Source organism: Vanacampus margaritifer, chromosome 5 (genome assembly GCF_051991255.1).
Source record: "Vanacampus margaritifer isolate UIUO_Vmar chromosome 5, RoL_Vmar_1.0, whole genome shotgun sequence".
NCBI classification, from domain to species: Eukaryota; Metazoa; Chordata; class Actinopteri; order Syngnathiformes; family Syngnathidae; genus Vanacampus; species Vanacampus margaritifer.
In genome coordinates this window covers 22,492,923-22,512,205 of record NC_135436.1, presented here as the reverse complement: position 1 = coordinate 22,512,205, position 19,283 = coordinate 22,492,923, and the positions used below count along the sequence as shown (strand labels likewise).

The window sequence follows — 19,283 nt, the reverse complement described above, 5'->3', positions numbered from 1 at the left end:
TAATCTGTTTAGTAGCTAATAAAGCACTTGTTTGCATTGTTGCTTCCGATGTTAAGTATTAACCAAATGGGGGGGGGGGGAACAGAAGACGGCGATTACATTTCATTTGTGTTTTTGTTTCAATGAAATGACACTTTATTAAAAACACACACTCGACAAGCCTGCCTGGAGACATGAGGGCTCCCTCTATTCAGATGATTGTTGACTATGTAAACACAGCTCCCATTTGAAGCGGTAAAAACAGCATGCAATGTCAGCCTCGCTCGCAATTCTAGCCTCACGCATGCATACACGCATCTTGTTGTACACGATGGTGGATGTTAGGGCAAGTGTTTGCCCACCGTGGCCGATAACAGGAAACTGTGGCCATCATAAAAGCTTTATTAATTGTAAAGGGAAATAGTAGGGAACATTTTACGTAATGTAAAATTTTTTTTTTTAAAAAGCGATAAAGGGGAAAAGGTCAACAAAAATGGAGACTTAAATTTCAAATTTTTAGGACTATTTGAAATCCATTCACTCATCCATTTTTTGGAGTACTGGCTAACTTTGGGCATAGGGCGGTTTACACCCTGGATCAGACAGTCAAGCTAGCTAGCCATAGCTATGCATGACGGTAACATGCTGCCAACATGGTGAGAAGGTCAACTTCAAAATAACATTTTTAAAAAAACTACAACTTCATCAACATGTTAAATAGTAAATAGAGTGCTCTCTAACATCAAATGAGTATACTGTACTGTCAAGACGGCCTCTTTATGCAATCTAGTGGGACCAGAGCCCCTACACTGTGAGAAAGTCGAGGCTGATGCGGGATCAGGGTGACAGGTAAAGCATGACCACGAGGCCAATGACTGACCTGTTTACAAACATGATGTGACATCACTCTAAAGGAGGTCATGGTAATGAGATTATCCCCCGGCCATAGCCTCACCAGGTTAAAACGGCAGACTATAGAAACGTACACTGGCATGACTTATGAACTTCAAGAGGTTAATTGCGGAAGAAAGCTTACTAGGGAGCCAAAATGAAAGCTCAGGAAAAAATAAAACAACAGGCATTCACTCAATGAGGTGTGTCATAATTGGCCTTGATGAGTTCTTAAAAGCGGTATGGAAAAAGGACACATCATTGTTTACTGAGCTCCAAGCCCAAGAAAGGTATGAGGAGAGGCTCTGGGGCTACTCTGCAAGCGCACCTGTGCCAAGTGGTCGGTGGTTTGAAGAGGACACCTGAGAGCAGTACACCCGTACAATGAGCTGAGATGTAAACGGAGATGAACCACTGTTTACCCCCTGTACTCTCCTTCTCTTGTTCTTTCCCATCAGTTGCCTCACTCGCAGTTCATACGTCTTTGCGCTCCATGTGAGATTTTTTTTTTTAAACATATTTTTGAACAAGCAATATTTATTGAGGTTTGAGCGATTATTCACCACACTAAACTTGTTTGGAACCGAAGTCGACCCTGAAGCGGCAAATTTGGTTCACATTTTTTCCCACCAGGCGAAAACATCTCTTGTGACTGATATTTAACCGTCCTGTTATGTTGTGGGTCAAATTGACCCGTTCGGAAAATCTTGGGGGGGGGGGGGGAAACTAACTTAGGTTAAATTTTCTCTGATGGCCTTCAATTTTTTATTTTCGTTTTTTAAATATTAAGATTGTATTGTGTTTATGTGATATTTTTTTGATTATTAAACAATAGAACGGGTCACAATGACCCATGAACATTGTTAAAAAAAACAAAACCATCAAGAGGGCTACTGTTCACGTGCTTAACTCATTCACTGCCATTGACGGCCATAGATGTCCAAAAAAAAATTCTATTAGTTTAACATTTTTTTTCCACTTTTGTTAACAAGAGTATGAAAACCTAGACTTTTTTGTTGTAAATTTAGAACAGATATAAAAATGTTGATTAATCGTTAGTTAACTAGTGAAGTCATGTGATTAGTTACAATTAAAAAATGTAATCACTTGACGCCCCTAATTTAAAATAAAGGGGCGTCAGATGAATTAAATTTTTTATCGTAATTAATCGCATGACTTTTATAGTTAATCACAAATTTTAAATGTTATAAATTAACAATAATTTTTTTTTAGGTTTTCATTAAAAATTTAATGAAACGGGAAAAAATGTTAAACTAATAGAAATAGATCACATGAATTTTTGACGTCTATAGTCGTCAATGGCAGTGAATGAGTTAATAATTACAACCCATGCCCATTTTAAGCAAGATCCAAGGGGGTATCTAGAGAGGGCCCAGACCCTCGACTAAAACATAGCATTTCTTTGATGCTGTTATTTACAAGTAGACAATAGTCTAAATTAGGGCATTGACATTTAACGCTGCGGCCGATAGAAGCTTGAAGCCGCATGACTCAGTGGCACAGAAGCAATGCCATGTAACAGTTTCCGATTGTGTCACATTTGATGCCCACCCCTCAACCGTTAATAGAGCCGCATATGGGAAAGAAATTGACAATCAAAGATGCAAATGATGCAAAGAGGACGGAGGCGTTTTCTGCAGATCAGCAATATAAGCGTGTTTATGCTATTATCAACCGTCTCGCCCCTTTAAAAAGAGCCTTTGGTCAGCATCCTGCGCGCTCCACCCACACTCGCCAACCTCTCCATCCCCCCATCAAGCACGTCAGAGGAGATCAACGCACGTCGTCTGAGACGCATAATATCTCCCATGCGCTTACATGCGTCCACGCTTTTGTGCCGTTTGTGTGATGCACTAACAACTGCAACTGCGTCTTTAAAACAGCAAGTAGCACAAAGGACCAAAAATAGCACAGCGAGTTGCAGAGCAGAACTGCTTTCCTTGAGTAAGAGGAGGAGGAGGAGAAGGAGCAAGAGGAGGAGCAGATGGATGATGGAGAAAATATGGCCAAAGAAGACAGAATGCAGACTCCTGATGGGACAAGCTGAAAGTTGCAACAACAAATTGAAATGGTGTTGAACTGTGCTGAATCACGCTGTTCCTATTATTCTGCACATCTCATGCAGCGAAATTAGGTAACCGAAACACCACCATAATAATAATTTATGATAAACACCTTAAGTGCAGTACAAACGTAATCATTTTGTTGACAAACAGAGCATCGTGAGTATCCCCCAAAGCAGATGTCTAGCGTTATACCAAGATGGAAAACACACAAAAGAACGAGTACTAGTATTTAAAGACAAACTACTGTAGAGGCTAGGCTACCACTTAGCTTATCTAGTAACTAACTGCATTGCGGTTACAAATTCTTGTTCTTGTCATTTTTATTTTGGTGAACGACTTAGGAAACACATAATACAAACACTCAAAATCAGTTGCACCTCTATTTGAGTCCGGCGGCAGCGTTAACTTACGATCACTTCGTAATCAGCTATTTACCATTCCGAACAGCCGGGATTTGATATTTCTGCAATACAACACTTGGTTTCCACGGTGTATTGTATTGCTTTTGTTGTTATAGTTACATTGTTATAGTAGTCAAACAATATTTGATCACATTTTCAGATCAAAGTAATCCTCAAAAATCAAATTACAACGATCCAAAGTCCAATGCTTTTCAATGAGCGGAGAGCGTCCTTTCACAGAGAAAAATGCTGCATTCGAGGAAAGTAGGGAATCGGACTCTTCCCACTTGGATTGTGTCAGTTCTGACCTCAAAGCGTTTGAGGCAAATGTAAAAACAAGAGATGTGTTCACGTGACACGAAGTGATTTACAATAACTGCGTTAACCAGAACAACCAATTTATTGGAATCAGCCATCTTTGTTGTTTACATTTGCCTCATACGCTTTGAGGGCGTTACTAGGACACTCCGAGTGGGATGAATCTGACTTCAAACCTTCCTCAAACGCAGCATAAGACCGCCATTTTGATTTGTGAGGTAAGCTCAGAATTATCAATAGTTCCATTTCATGTCACAATCACGGAGACGATGACTGAGCCAGACTCGGTGTTAACCACATACTTTACATAAATATTTACATCAGAAAAAACATTTACAATTGTTGGCCTTGACGGTTTTCTGAACAGATTGCGGAGGGAAAATCTTTGAAAACAGAGCTCATACCTCAGGAAAATCACTTAGGATAATCTTTTAGAGAAAATCGACTATCAGGCCTTACCTCAAACTTGGCCGGATTATCGGGATGCCTGTATCCCACTTTAACTAAAGCAAAAATATTAATATCTTTGTATCTCAACAATTGTATCCTAATGTGGAGGCCAAATGAGTGCATGGTGGTAAGGAGAAGGGAGTGTGTATTACTGCAGTGTAGTTGATGGGGCTCAATTTGTATCTGTGCATTTCTAACCACAGACTGAGCATCGAGACCACAAACATGTCATGAGGACAAATCAATACAGCTATATTGGTTGCATTGTAGAATACTTCCATCATGCAGCATAGTAGACAGCATGTGGAAATACAAACGTATGCTTTGATCGCTTAACATTGGTAACAATCATTACCACAGTTGGGAAAAATTTGTGGGTCTGATGATGGATTGTGTTTTTTCCTCAATTTTCTGTTGCTTTAGAGGGGAATATGAGTTAAGCAGCAAAATCCAGCAACTTTTATCAATCTCAGGGGGCGGCCATTTTGCCACTTGCTGTTGATTGAAGATGACATCACAGTTGCTCAGGTCTCAGGTAACAACCAATCACAGCGTAGCGTCATAAAACAGGTGAGCTGTAATTGGTCGTTGCCTGAGTCCTAGCGCAACTGTGATGTCATCTTCAGTCGACAGCAAGTGACAAAATGGCCGCCCGCTGAGATGGATAAAAACGGCTAGATTTTGCTTCATAACTCATATCTCACATCAGAATGTCATATTTAGACTGGTGAGGTCACATTATATTATTGTCAAGAAAAGTTTAAGGTTAATTTACACTTTAAACCTTGTACTTATTACATTAAAAAGACACAAACAAATTTGTACTCACTATTGCTGGACTTGAGGTCTCTGTGGATGATGGGCACAAACGCCTGGTTGTGCAGGTAGTCCATCCCCGTCGCAATCTGCACAGCCCAGTTGACCAGCACCCTCGGGGGCACCTTTTTCCCAGCCAAGGCTCGGTTGAGGGCCCCACCTCTGGCGTACTCCATGACCAAGCACAGGTTGGGCTCCCGTAAGCAGACCCCTCGCAGCGCAATGATGTTGGGGTGCCGGAGCATCCAGAAGAGTCTGGCCTCTTGACGCACGCTCTCCGCCGTCACGCTGATGTCTTCGTCAGGGTCTTGCCTTGCAGCTTTGACTGCAACTTCCTCCACCTGCCAGGTCCCTTTGTACACCTTCCCAAATCCACCTGCTCCGATAACCTCCTCCAGGAGCAGTTCGGAGAAGTCAATCTCCAAAGGGCACTCACCCACGTCTACAGTGAGCTGTTGGTAGTTGGGAGCGTCCCCCTTTGTCACATAGTTGCTAGGAAAGATACCCACCTTGTCCTGGATCTTGCCCGTCCACCAACCCTCATCCCCGGAAACTTTGGAGTCTTTGGAGAGAACTTCCAGGAGGTCCCCCCGCCTCAGGGTTAACTCCTCGTCTGCTGTAGCCTCATAATCAAACACCGCCGTCCAGTAGGGGTTGGGCGCCGTGCAGTTGTGACCAGGATGAGAGTCCGGAGAGCCAAAGGATGAGTTCCAGCTACTGCCGTTCTCCACTTGCATGATCGGGGCAGGGCATATGAGGGGCGGCGGGGTCATATTTGGCGACATGGAGGAGACCGTGGAAGGGATGAGGCACGGGGGAGGTGGGGAGCAGCACCCCCCACAGCTGGTGCAGGACAGGGGGGCTGCTGTGCTGCTCACTCTGCCGTACGGGTTCATGGAGGCCTCTGTCAACTCAGGCACAATAAACACTGAAGGCCCATCAACCAATGCGAGGTGTCCTTGACCACCAGTAGCGGGTTAAGGGGGGTCAGCGGATCAAAGAACTGGGAGTGCCGCGTCCCCATCCCTGCATCTTGTTGTTGAAACAGCGCCAAATACGGTTAACGTTTGGGTCTGTGCAGTGTGCGGGGATAGCATGTATTCCCAAAAAGGGTCAGGTCATTCAGGGACAATGCACATTAGGTCAAGCTCCAAATCCATGAGAGTATCCCCAAAAACCTGACGGACTATCTCTATTGAAAGCTTTACATTGTATTATCTGCATGTGTGTTAACTTCCTAAGCCATAACTTATATCCGTTGTTCCTCATTACAATACTGGCTTCCTAACTTCCTACATTACCATTAATAGGCTACGTGTTCATGTAGGTCGAAACTAGAAGACAATTAGGGCTCATGCTGTTGCCTGGATGATTTTTCCAAGAATTGTGAGAATCCAAAAGGGGCTGTCATTAGATTAGGTTTGCAGAGGACTCACTGTGGTTAGACTACCAGTAAAAATGACAGACCCTGACAGAGCCTACTGCAATCCTCTGAGCGGGGGTCCTCATTATCCAGTGTAGACGCTCCTCCCCCATCAGCCATCTCCATGAATATGGGCTGCTTTCTCTCTATATATACAGTGCAGCGAGGATGGCTGAATAGATGGAACACTTTTCTCTGCCCTACATCTGGAAAGTCCGGCCCGGTTGAAATCCTGCATACATGGCCACTGTGCTCAAAACGACCCCCGGACAGCTTATATCAAAAGGGGGTCCGCTCATATTATTTCATTCAATCCACAGCTGGAAAGCAGGTCATTATGGACATAACAAACCCAATGATGATGGCGAATAGACGTGGATGGGAGGCGTTCTCATTTTAGTGTTAGCTTGTCCATTAGTGGAGGAGGATGAGGGAGTCTTTAAATGCCAAGGCGCTTCTTTAAGACAGGCAGACAGTATCACAGAATCAAAAAATAACAACAGCTGCGCCATAAATTAAGGCCACGTTCCACAATGTAATATTTCAGTAATAATAGTGATTTAGGCCACATCCGAAGGGCTGCACTATGATGAAAGCAAGTATTTACTGTAACCCAACCTGCACCGTGGGCATAGCAACATCCATCGACTTGTTATGGGCGTGTAGCTGCATCTCAGTGATCCACATCACGCGCACGTCAAGCCTCCGCGGTGTCCCTCGTCTTGCCAGTCTTCCAGATGTCCAAAAAAGCTCCATCGGTATTTAGGCACATCGAGCTGTCAAATACACTGGGCGAATCACTCGGCGTCTGAACAAATCCACCCCGGTTGACGTTTACTCGGCTCGGGGAACATGTGTCCGGCTTGTCACTGACCCACGGAGCAGAAAGCTGTCGCCGGGCCCAGTTTGTGTGCATATATCCCATGAAGAGTGTGCAATTATCCGGCCACACACACCGCGGTGGAGGACGCCTTTAGTCTGCTGGAACCGGAGAGACACACTGAGCCGCCGTCGCTGGTGGTGGTGGTGTCCCGTTGCACTCTGGGTAATGTAGTTCTCAAACCTCTGTCGCTGACCTACATCAATGTGGCAGCTCATGAATCATTAATGTGGCACAATAATAACGGATTACAGATAATTAGCTCGCCAGCTCTGTTTCATTGACACGTTGTAAGAATAGACTCGATATTGGAATTACAATAGCACATCGCACAAATTAAAGCCCGGTCGTTTATTTTTACGATGCATAATTGCCAAACATTCTAAGATATATGACCTCCATGTTTTACTCCTGTAAATATAAATGAATATAAATGAAAAATATTTCTTAAATAAATTCTAATAAAACCTACATTTACTCACAAACTGTTAATTATTCTAAGCTCCACTTTATTATAACATTGAAAGCTAGTTATTTGTATATAGTATACGTACCAGTTAAAATTCTATTAACAGGGTAACTTTAACTGCAAAATATGTTTGCGCGACACTGACCTCTGGTGTCAACTGAGTGTATTACAATCACACTAACGTTTACAGTCGCCTTGGCCCAGCAATGCGCCTTGCAACCACAGGGTGCCGCCGTTGACCGATATGTTATATGTAGGCGACGAGCAATAAGCGATCAATTAATATGATCAGTTCATCGAGCGCTTCTTTCATACCAATCGTGCATGTTCAAATTTAAAACATACCGATATTTCTACACAAAAAAATGCTGATGTTGCCTAGAAAATGTGTCATTTCCACTCCGTACAGACGGCTATTTACTGTCCATTTCACGTCCCAACCCATTAGTGCTGCCCTCTGGCCGTGGGCTGAGTCTGCGCATGCGCAATGACGTCGAGCACAGCTCCGCTCCGCCGTGGTTTCGGTTGAGCATTCTTGGCAACGTCTCGCTCAGGGAACAGCAACTGGAGGCTGCTTATTTTTTTATTCTTACCATGTCTGGAGACTAATTTTAATGCCGCTCGATCCACAGGAGGACCCTCGTCGCAATTTTATGAAGGTACAACCTGGTTTTGTTGCTCTTTATAACAGTTTTAAGTGGTCCGGTTGGGTTATTTTTAATCGGTGAAAAAAGTGGCGTGCGGTATTAGCGAGCTAGGCAAACATTGAACTCGGGGAAGCTACCCGAAGCGGCCAACTTTAATTCAAATGCTACTCGTTGCGTCTTGACCACGACTCTTTCCCCTTGGATAAACGCTTCACGTCACTTGCTCATCCCACAGCCGTTTACACATGATAATAGCCTATCGCTTACGCCGGGTACTTTTATTAACTGCCCTCATAGATTCCTGCCTGGTCCCCGTTCTGCGCATGCTCACTGCGCTATGCTGATTTTACGTTTGTAGTTTTCCCCACTTAAGTTCGTCACAATCGCCAGGTTCCAAGCATGTACGGCAAAACTACAGCATTCAGACAATGGCAGCTTTGTTTGTGGGGGGTAGCCGGCTTGATAGACCCCCCCACCCCCGGCTTCCTCAAACACGGACGAGCTCTGCATGTAGAGTAGTAGCAATCGGAAGTTGCCTGTGGCAGGCAGCGTGGGAAATACGGCTCTTCTCTACGTGCCCGCACGAGTGTTTACTGTTTATGTGGTCGATTCGAACGCAACCCGGTTTACCTGGATGGCTTGGTGTACAACATGTTTAAATTGGGGGGATTGCTCATGATGTGGCGTGTGTGGACGTGCAGGATACTGTGCTGTTGCCTAAAGAGGTGTGTGCTACTGTGCTTATGTATACAGTTTGCTGAATATAAACATGACTGGCAAGTTATTTTACTTTGATCATTATGTTGCTGGCTGCTGCTGGCGTTATAAACACAATGTGGTATATGTAGGTATAGTAGTAGTTTCATTGAAGGGGTATTCATTATACTTACTGTCTACCATGTCAGATGCAAGATGTGTCAGAAAAGTTCCAGAACTAGTAGTGTCCCTTAAGTCACTGACTATATGCGTCAATTTTTTAAAGTTTCGTTTCAAATGTCCTATTTTTCTGTGCCTGACAACAGTTCGATCCAGTGCAAGTCTTTATTCTTTCATTGGCTTTGCACAAACTGTTAAGTTAAATGACATATACATTTTATGTATGTATACAGATTTTCTTTTCGTAACAAGAAGTAAAATCCATTTTCACAGCAAGAACACAGCATTTAAGAGATTCTTCCTGCACTAGCGTATCATTATCACCATCATCATCTGATGTTCCAACCACAAAGTCGTGGCTGCACTCCCTCGTGTAACTGCACGTGTATTACATTACATATTTTCTATAACCCAAGTGCGTCCTTGTGCAATTCAGGGAAAATAATCAACAAAGCTGAAGATTTGTTATGTTACAGGACAGGTGAAGCAGCGTGGTGGTTAATAGGTCTGTCTGAGTTGAGAGTTTCTGTCAGTCCATGTCCGTGGGTACTCCAGGTTCCTCACACGCTCCAAAAACATGTACCAATATCCTTGATAAGAATTGCATTTCATTGTAGATTCTCAGTTTCAGTTTATTTTATTTTTCAGTTATTTTTAACTACTAGTAGCCTTGTTTCGTGGAGGTGACCCAGTTGTCGCAGTTACCGCATGGACGGTAACAGGACTCGAAGCAGCACAACAGAATTCATTCATATTTAATCCAGAAAAGTCAGTCACACCTGCGCGTTTCCTTGCTCAGACATGTCCAAGTCCCATTGAAAAAGTCTCTAGGAAGCTCTGGTTAAAATGCAACCAGGGGGAACGGTCATCTATTCTGTAAAATCTCAAAACTGGTAAAATAGCAAAAAAATATCAAATCAAACTATAACCGCAATGTTCACAAAGCGCATATCTCTCTTTAAACAAAAGCATCATGTCATAAAGAAAATGGAATCTGGGCCACCCAAGTTTCATGATGTGAATCACTGACACGTATGGCTGGCTCGAGGTGACTCATCCGCTTTTGACTTTGTTCTGTTCTTTACACTAGCAGCTCCATCGTTATCATCCAGTAAGTGAGCAATCACATCTCCCCATAAGGGCACCTTGTGGGATTTTTGAGGCACGAGAGATACCATTTTGGCCACCAGGGCCACTTTTAAGGCTCCCTTCCTGACTACGACTTTTTGACAGACCTCGTGGTATTTGTTTAGACCGATTCGTCCTAATTGTTCGTTAAATAACGCATCTTAGTTAAATGAAGGCTAATGGAAATGGATGATTGTGAGCGAGGACACACAGACACACACACTCACATTAGTTAGCATCCATCACAATTATTCCAGAATCTTCCTCACACACAGCGAGAAAGACACTTTAAGGCCTCGGATGCCATCTGGACTGTGTCATTGTAAACTGACAGCTGCATCTTTATGTGCGGTGTATTGTGTGTGTGTGACCAAGTGTGAGTTTCCTTTCTCCTGTAAATATTATTTTAAGACTTTTTTTTTAAACTGTAGTTTTACCTATTTTACAGATGTAGGCTATAGCTGACGTCATATAATTCTTTAGACACCAACTAGTTGTGATGGACAACTTGGTTAAGGCCTACACCAATCCGACGTTGGCCAAATGTGACCGACGCCTACCCCCTGTGGCGTCAGCCCAGACGGGGCACGTCGCTTAAAAAATTTACGTAAATACACACCCACACCGCTCCGACCCCGACTAATACGTACCTTCAGCGCATGCGCGAGAAGTAATTCCCCTCCATACCATTGGCGGCAGTAGCCATTATTCCTAAAGGCAACTGGAAACATTTTTGCGGGGGCGGGATATAAAAATGTAAACGATGCATACGGGTTACTTTTTCTCTCTCGTGTCTTGAAACAAAGAGACAAAGTCATCTTCATGATTTTCTGTCCAGACAGACATTGTACGTTCAAATGCGGAGGGTACAGTAGGGTGACGATGCACAAAATGAGCGGGGCGGGGGGATGGTCCAGGCTTTCCATCATACTGTTTCTCCATGTTCGTCACTTCCTCTTCTTGCCCTGTGCGCTGATTCGCTAGCTAACACCCAATCACAGTGATGAAATCGCCCGACGCTGATTCAACATGTCGAGTTTGCGGAAAAGCCCCCCTCCCCCTCCGACATATTCCAACTCAATCCGACTTTACGACAGTAATTTATACACCGATCAGACGGCGCATGCCGTTGGCCCAACGCTGTCCAACTCCCGACGTCGGATTGGTGTATCTAGGCCAGGGATGACAAACTGCAGTCCTCGAGGGCCGGAGTCCTGCAGGTTTTAGAGGTTTCCCCTGCTCTAACTGCAGCCGATTCCAATTAGCAGGATCGTTATCAGGCTTATGCAGAGCTTGCTGATGAGCTGATCATGAATCAGCTGTGTTGAAGAAGGGAAATATCCAAGACCTGACGGACCTCCGACCCTCGAGGACCGGATCTCGCCATCCCTGATCTAGGCCTTTACAGTTTTGTCTCAAGTGCTTCAATAGTATTTTGAAGATGACTTAACTGACTAATCCACACAGTTTGCCAGTTGAAAATCTGAATGATTTGTTCTTTTCCGGAGTAGACTATGATATACGTAATATGATGTATTATCATAACATACATATTTATTGTTCATTAATGAATGATAAACTACACTACCACAATCTAGGGGTTAAACGACTAAAATACTTTTATATCAAAGATTTATAGAGAAGGTGATGTGATTGACAGCAATTTGGGCATAATTACCACACTGTTGTGATTTGTGAGCTGAGTTTACATGCATAATGAGGCCCTCGTTGATTTGAAATGTAACTTGAAGCGATCAAATTTGCTGCAGTACCATCAGTCTAATGCAAACAGGTTGTGCCATTAGACCCGAGTGCGCTTGTGCAGTTGAAGGTGAAATAGCCTTGGTCCATTAACAGTATTGCTGCAGCCCGTCCCCACTTTCTGTGATGTATTTGTCCCCCGTGAGGGTCCTATCCATAAGTCAGCGTGCCCGGCTGTGTCAACAGGTACGTGATTTACACAAAGACACGTCTCTCTTCTTTACGGCCGCCTTGGCAGCTATAAAGCATTGGCCTAGCAAACAATTCATCAGTCAAGCTTTTTCAGATAGGATAGGATCGACAATTGCCTCAAGGTGTTGTTAGCTAATGTATGTGGAAGAGGGTTGTGAACATCACGCTTCTTGGATGTAAATGACCTCAACAGGCTCTTTCTACATTAGTCTTAATGCAAAGGCCAGGGTCTGCGCGCTCACTGTGGATGTGAAAGCGAATGGCTCTACCAGACGTGGCAAAAATCCCAGATTGCATCCTCCTTCCTTCGACTTCCCCGTGCCGGTTGTGTTCGACTGGGGTAAATATAGCCTGTTGCTTCTCGCTGGAGGATAAACACAGATGTCGAGGCGGCGTTTCTTGCCACAGGTCGGCCCCGTGTCCTCCCACTGGTCAGCTGCGGCCACGGAAGGAGAGCCATCCGTCCGTCCACAAGACACTTCAAACGCAAAGCCAGGACTTCTGACTAAAGTATGGTGCAAATGTGCAGCCGAAGGGAACGTATACACCACCAGACAAAAGGGTCATTTATTTACTCAGGGCTTCCATTTAAAAATTGCTACAAGAAGGTTGCCGAAGGAACATTTCCACAGGCAGGGTAACTAGCATAACTCTTGCCTGCTCCATAATGTAAACGCTTCATATCTCCATGTCTTTATAAAGCTTGCCTCTGTCATGTGGGGATAGTGACGTCAAAGGCTCCCGAGATCCTACACGATAAATACGCCAATTGTTCATTCATTCTGCAGGGAAGAAGCCTTATTGTAGAAACTTGCAAAGCGGTCATACATCAGTTGATAGGAATCGTCATGATTTAGAAGGGCGTTTGTCTGTCTCTTCACTGTATGGTGTCTTTTTTTTTTTTAATTGGCTTTTAGCCAAGCGTGTAAGTGTTCCACCGGCTTCAGTGCTGACCTGAGGCTTTACCAAAGACGCAATGGTGTAACAGGTGGCCTATTTTTTTTTTTTTGGTATGCGTGTGAGAGAGTGACTTGTCATGTCACAGACTCGACAGTTTGCCAGAAAAGTCCGGGAAAGAGGAAATCCTGGATGACAGTTTATTCGCCCTCCATCTGTTTTTATGAAGAGAACAGGAGTGAATTAACCCAGAGTCTCCCACTCCAACGCTCACATTCACACATAGACACGCCGCACGCACACACACAACTTGGTCATTTAACCCATATTGCGTCCAAAGACCACTTGCAGTTTATTTTAGTTTGACTCACCTGTTAGTCACAGATTATTAGTCATGTCGTCCTACGGTTCCTCATGTGATATCCTGCTTATTGCCATGCATCATTGCACAGTGCTTATCAGTTCTAGCTGGTTAGTTGAACAAAACAGTTATGTTTGAAGATACTAAACAAAGACAGAGGGAGTGGAAAGCGTTTTCTTTCATGTTTTGTCTTTTAAATACAGTGGCTGCAACAATTAAAATGCGAGAGTTGGCTTTAAAAATGTAGATCCTTTGGCACTAACCCCAAAAGTCTTGATTGTAAGTGCCCTGACGAAACTAAAGATGCAAAGATGAATCAAATTACTCAAATAATTACATTTCCAAAAAAGGTCCAAGCAAATCTCTAGTTCGAAGCTTTGCAGGGTTTGTTTTCCAAACAGACTTAGAGCAGTCTTTGGCCGCCAACCAGAAGGAAAGACGCCATGAAAAATGGAGAATGTCCAAAATTTGGGATAATTTCACACTTGCAGTGCAACGTGAACCACGCCAGCATGTCTAAAATCGCCCCCCCAAAAAAGTTGTGTATCGATGCTAGCTAATTTAATAAAGCCTACCATTGCTACTTACAGTGTTAATGCACCCTCAAATAGCCAAGGATAGACATAGCTGAAAGTGCACTGGTACATGAGCTGCTAATAGCCACAACTCAAACAGAATCGGCTAACCAACTCTGCACTCCACACATTTGCTGACACCCATGTCACTCACATGGCCAGGCCCCACCTTTTAAAGCGACACACACACACACACACTCAGTCATAGATATTAGCGTGGCAACCAAAATATTGGAAAAGCCACTTGAAGTGATCCAATGCAGTTAGCTGTAATTCAGTCAGTGGTGCACAGTGTAGTTTTCAGTGGTTGTAATGTGTTCAAAGTTATCTTACTTTGAACATGTGAATTAAGTTGATTATGCACGCCAGTATTTTTTTTCTCTCCATCCTGACCACATTTTTGCTTCCCGCTGCAAAACAGTAAAGAGACCCCCTTACTTTATAGTCCCCTCGTGTGAAATCGCATCAGTGTTTTATTTCTCTTCTACTGGAGGTCAAGCCGTTGGACAGGAAGTGTGTGCAGTGAAATGTGAATCACAGGCTCTGCATCAAGGAGAGAAGAGCTGTGTCCCTTAGATTGAAGAGATTACTCACAGCTAGTTCACGACAGGATGTGAGTAAAACACAGAAAAATCTCTTTGGTCCCTAGTGTGATGCTGCTCTCAAATTCCTTCCTAAATGTTTGCTGGCATCAGTCATTCCCAGGTTGGGGGGAATGTTAGGGTGCGACGCTACCAACAAATATATAGAGTTCACTTGTGTGTCTTTGATTGTACTTTTTGTCAGCCTCATTGTGAAGCATTGTATGATGTAACATTAAAAGCAGTTTTCCCTTTTATTTGTGGTGGCCGTGCATTCATACGGTCGCTCCGCCGTCACTTTTGTCGACTGTTGAGCCATTGTTTGGCTGATAATTGAATGCAGCATGTGGTCATTCCGCAGATTCTTCATGTACCACTTTTTTAAGTTACTGTATAAGAAAGTGCATTCTCCCACCCCCGTGTCGCCAAATCCGATTTGTCACTGTCATGCAGGCGTTTCCTGCCATGCTTCCACACTAGCGCCTTTGATGCACTAAAAGAGGTATGGTATGTTAATGTGAAGGCATGCTGCTATATATGCCTTCATTCAATATCAACTGAATTTCTCTCAATTTGAAAAGCAAAACCGTGGAGCTAATGGAAACTTTTTTTGTCTGTTCCCACACAGCATGACGATAGTCAATGTCGCCACGATTGGCATTGAAATAATTGTACGCTGCAGACATGGAAACATCACATTTAGACTCTAACTGGCCCATATTTCTTGTTGCATTCGTTTCATAACTTGAACTTTTTGAACGTTTACTGTGCCAAGAATTATTTTATTTCTTGGTGTTAGTTACACTGAATGAATTAAATGATAAGAAGAAAGGATTCAAAGTCGATGGATGTGACTAATAATCCAGTACTTAAGTGATTATTTGGAATTCAGTCAAATGTGTGGAATTGATTGTTATGGTTGAGGTCAACATCTTGCAGCAACTAAGGCAAAAGGGAGTACAGTAGTGCACTACATGAATTGAGTTTGTTGCCTAAAAGTGTACATTGTGTGTGTGTGAACTCCCTATTATTTTTTTCAGTTGTCAATAGCCTCTTTAAGGCACTGCTGCTAGTTTGATTCGGGAACCCAACCCATCCTTTGCCTGAGCCCAAAAAATGTGATTGTCAATGAATTGTCCTCAAGCTGAAAACTTGTCGGTTCAATCCCTTGCGCACAATGCATTTCCCCTACCAGACTGAAACTCTGCTTCTTCCATTGTGAGAAAGAGCTCTTTAAGTTTACTTCATTTCCAGCAGCAGAGAAGCAGAAGGAAGTGACACACTTTTGGGTGTATCTCCATGCAACACTAGGCCTCGCTATCATCGTGGGAGAAAAGCAGCCAGACAATTTGGAGGCGATGAGAAGTTGGACACAAAAAAGTCGAAAGCAAAGGTTCAAGCCAAGCCATTTAATACCTCCACTTTCTGCCCTCCCTTTTTCCCTTTTGTGTGTTTTGGCCATGAACTCTGCAACCAAGTTGTGATTAGATAACCGGCTGTTTGTGTATGTTAGGTAAAGCGTCACCTGAGAAAGACACAAAAAGCAGATGAAGTGATGTGATAGAAAACACTGCGTAAATGTGATTCAATCCTCTGCTAGTATTAGGTAAGATCCTCAGAGGGGGGATCGAGTGTGTGTAATTTGTGTGACCGTGTGGGTAGAAATGCACCCTTTATTGTGCGGCCGTGTCTCTGGAGATGGTGTGTATTGCTGAGTGGATTTCCTCTTTTTGCAATGAGCGTGAGTAATGAAAGGGCAAAATGGGGCAAACAGTGTATGTTTTGTCTGGCCATGCTACTATTGGTGCTTGTGTGTTTGTTGAAGGTCAGTGCTATCAGCCCACCACTGCCACCTGTTTGACCCACTTGTTCTGCCCAAAAGGCCCTCTTAACTTGATGGGCCCCTAAACAAAAAAACCCCACCTTTTGCACACACGCAACCTCGATGCTACTTTTACAGACATACTGTAAATGTGCACACTCGATTGCTGAGGTGCCAACAATGGGCTGTTTTTCCTCAGGTTCTTGTCCATGTTTAAATCCCACAGCAATGGTGGCACTGGAAGCAAATGCGGGCTGTGTTTTTTGCTTCAGTCCTGCTTGGCTCAATCTCTTGGTTTCCACAATTGGTACCTTTTTAAAGACTATCGCAGGTCATCAAACGTTTCCCGTCTATGCCTGGAGAACAAGTAGGCTAGTGTCTGCCTTCCAGAGCACACACACACACACACACACACACACACACACACGCACGCGTGCAGCTGAGTGTGGGCGTACATGGATGCGTGGCTGTGGAACCACACCCTGGCCACGCTCTTAACCAAACAGCTAGAGAATGAGAAAGGACCTCTGGATGGATTGAGCTTGTTGTGACAGCGCCGTGAAACTGGCCGGGCCTGCGAGAGAGAGATGAGTGAACATGACGGAGCTCCCAACAGTGCAGCTGTTTCAGAGGAGAGACATCTTTTACTCGGCTGTTATTACTGGCCAAATTCCTCTTCAGAGATGCCTGTCTAAATGCCTGGGATAGTTTTAAAGGGCTGAGATTTTTCTCAGGGTGTAAAACTCCTTCTTTCCTCCTCTCAGTGATTGATTCTCTGACTTTGCAACCAACGAGCATACATAAATTACATCCGCTGCATTAGAACCATATGGCGCTTTTAAGACGAATTTGACCTCTGGATTTTGATACCAAAGAGCACTCCAAGAGTCTTTTGTAAAGTCATTGTGAGTTGAAAAGAACCACACCTTGCTCGTGTAAGCCTCTTTCAGATGAGACAGAAGCCCGTCTTTTAATATTTTCTGAATAGACTGTATTCATGTGAGCACACCACCTGCCGCACACTTTGCTGAAGCATGTGTGCATTTGCTTTGTCTAAGCCTACGCATAATGCATTCAATATAATACATTGGAAAGTCAATTTCATATGTGCTCGGCCGACTTTGTAATCTATAGACTGTGTGCCTTTGTTGACATTAAATGAGTGCTTTGGAAGTCTCTGAAGGTGGAAACTAAATATTTTTTTATACCGAGTACTGGTACATTAACAGAGGGTCCTCGATTTACAGTAGAGTAGAATGGCAAAGGACACGTCTCCGCTGCCAGACGTGACCATCAAAGTACATGATTGTGCCAAGCCCCCTAACAAGAGAAAAATATTTAATAGTTAACCACAGCTAACCACTGTGGTTGTCATCTTCCCAAACCCTATTTGAAAGGTCTAAGAGCCATGACTGCTGCAACGCAAAAAAAAAGGATTAGGTTGTTAATTGGCGAAAGTTAATCCGCACACAAACTTACTTCCATGGCTGATGGGTTTGCTTCTGCAAGGCATTAAACTGTAGATATTGATTTTTTATTTTTTGACAAAACAGGCCTACTCAAAAGTATCTAATTTCCGTATGTTTACTGGTTATTGCCTATCTGGTATTTTTTACTTGTGAACTTGTGACTCAATCTTGACATGGTATAATGCTGCTAGGCCCCCGTGAAGTGCCAAATAGAGTTAAGAAATTTGATTGCAAGCAATTTTTAGCGCTTTAGATTCGGTACTCTAAGATCATGATGACTGACCAATTGTATTGATTCATGAAAACATAAGCGATTGGTCAAATTTGGACATACTATGTTTCAGATATCACTATAAAACAATCAAATGATAGATCACATTCAAAGTATATTGTAAAGCAAACAAACAAACATAAATTACGATGACTTGAAAATCGTGGATAGAACCGTAATGTACCAGGAACAGTGTACGTAACCATTTCTACTAAAAGTCCTGGTGATGCAATGCAACACAGATCTGTATTACTCCGCTGCTGCTGATGATGATGATGATGATGATGATGATGATTGATGATGAAAGATAATGGGATTGTGGCACTGTGATAATAGGTGTTTAAGTTTCATGTCTCAGTGATGAAATCTTTGGTACTCTTGAATGACCAGTTTGTGAAGTGTAACAGTTATTATAGCAAAGAATTGAATAACGGTGACAAGCTTTATTTCACAGTGTATTTACTGTGGAAAGTGATCATTTTACACCACATTGGAACTATTACTATTGTGCGGAGCCATATATATAAATAACTACATTATGCAGTGGCCTTTTGAGAATTACTCCCGGTGTTATTTGCTCTGGTGTATTTCACCACTCTCTTGTCTGGCTGTTTTGTTTCTCTTTTTCTCACAGTGTCAGTTTGTATAGTGCTGTCTGCAGCTCCGTTTCAGTTCCATCTCAATGGACCCACTGTACTATGTTTGCTCTTATTCGACAAAGTCTTGCTGGCAGACATCTCATTTCTCAGGGGCCCGGCACGGTGCTGGATCAGAGCCCTGCTGCAGGACTACAGTTTCAAGTCTGTGTGTATAATGTGTGTCATTTTTCACTTAAGACACATGTATAATTGAAAATAGTGACAGTGGCACTTTTCTTAAGAATACAAATCTGGCTTCACATAGGTGCTTTTAAATCATCAATGCACTTCACTTTTTTTATTTTATTTTGAAATTTAAGTTTCTTTAACCCTAACCAAAATGATAACTGT

General features: G+C 43.2%; 2 protein-coding genes across 2 annotated transcripts in view; one reads left to right on the top strand and one right to left on the bottom strand.

Annotated features, from left to right (window-relative positions):
- Positions 1 to 7,393, bottom strand: part of map3k10 (mitogen-activated protein kinase kinase kinase 10) — a 30,957-nt gene extending 23,564 nt beyond the window's left edge. The window contains exon 1 of the mRNA XM_077566054.1: positions 4,956 to 7,393. Coding sequence (XP_077422180.1) covers positions 4,956 to 5,838 — 883 coding nt within the window. The 5' untranslated portion in view covers positions 5,839 to 7,393. The remainder of the gene's footprint in view (positions 1 to 4,955) is intronic.
- An 827-nt stretch (positions 7,394 to 8,220) lies between these two features.
- Positions 8,221 to 19,283, top strand: part of sipa1l3 (signal-induced proliferation-associated 1 like 3) — a 57,467-nt gene continuing 46,404 nt past the window's right edge. Inside the window, exon 1 of the mRNA XM_077565046.1 lies at positions 8,221 to 8,373. The gene's annotated coding sequence lies outside the window, so the exon portion shown is untranslated. The remainder of the gene's footprint in view (positions 8,374 to 19,283) is intronic.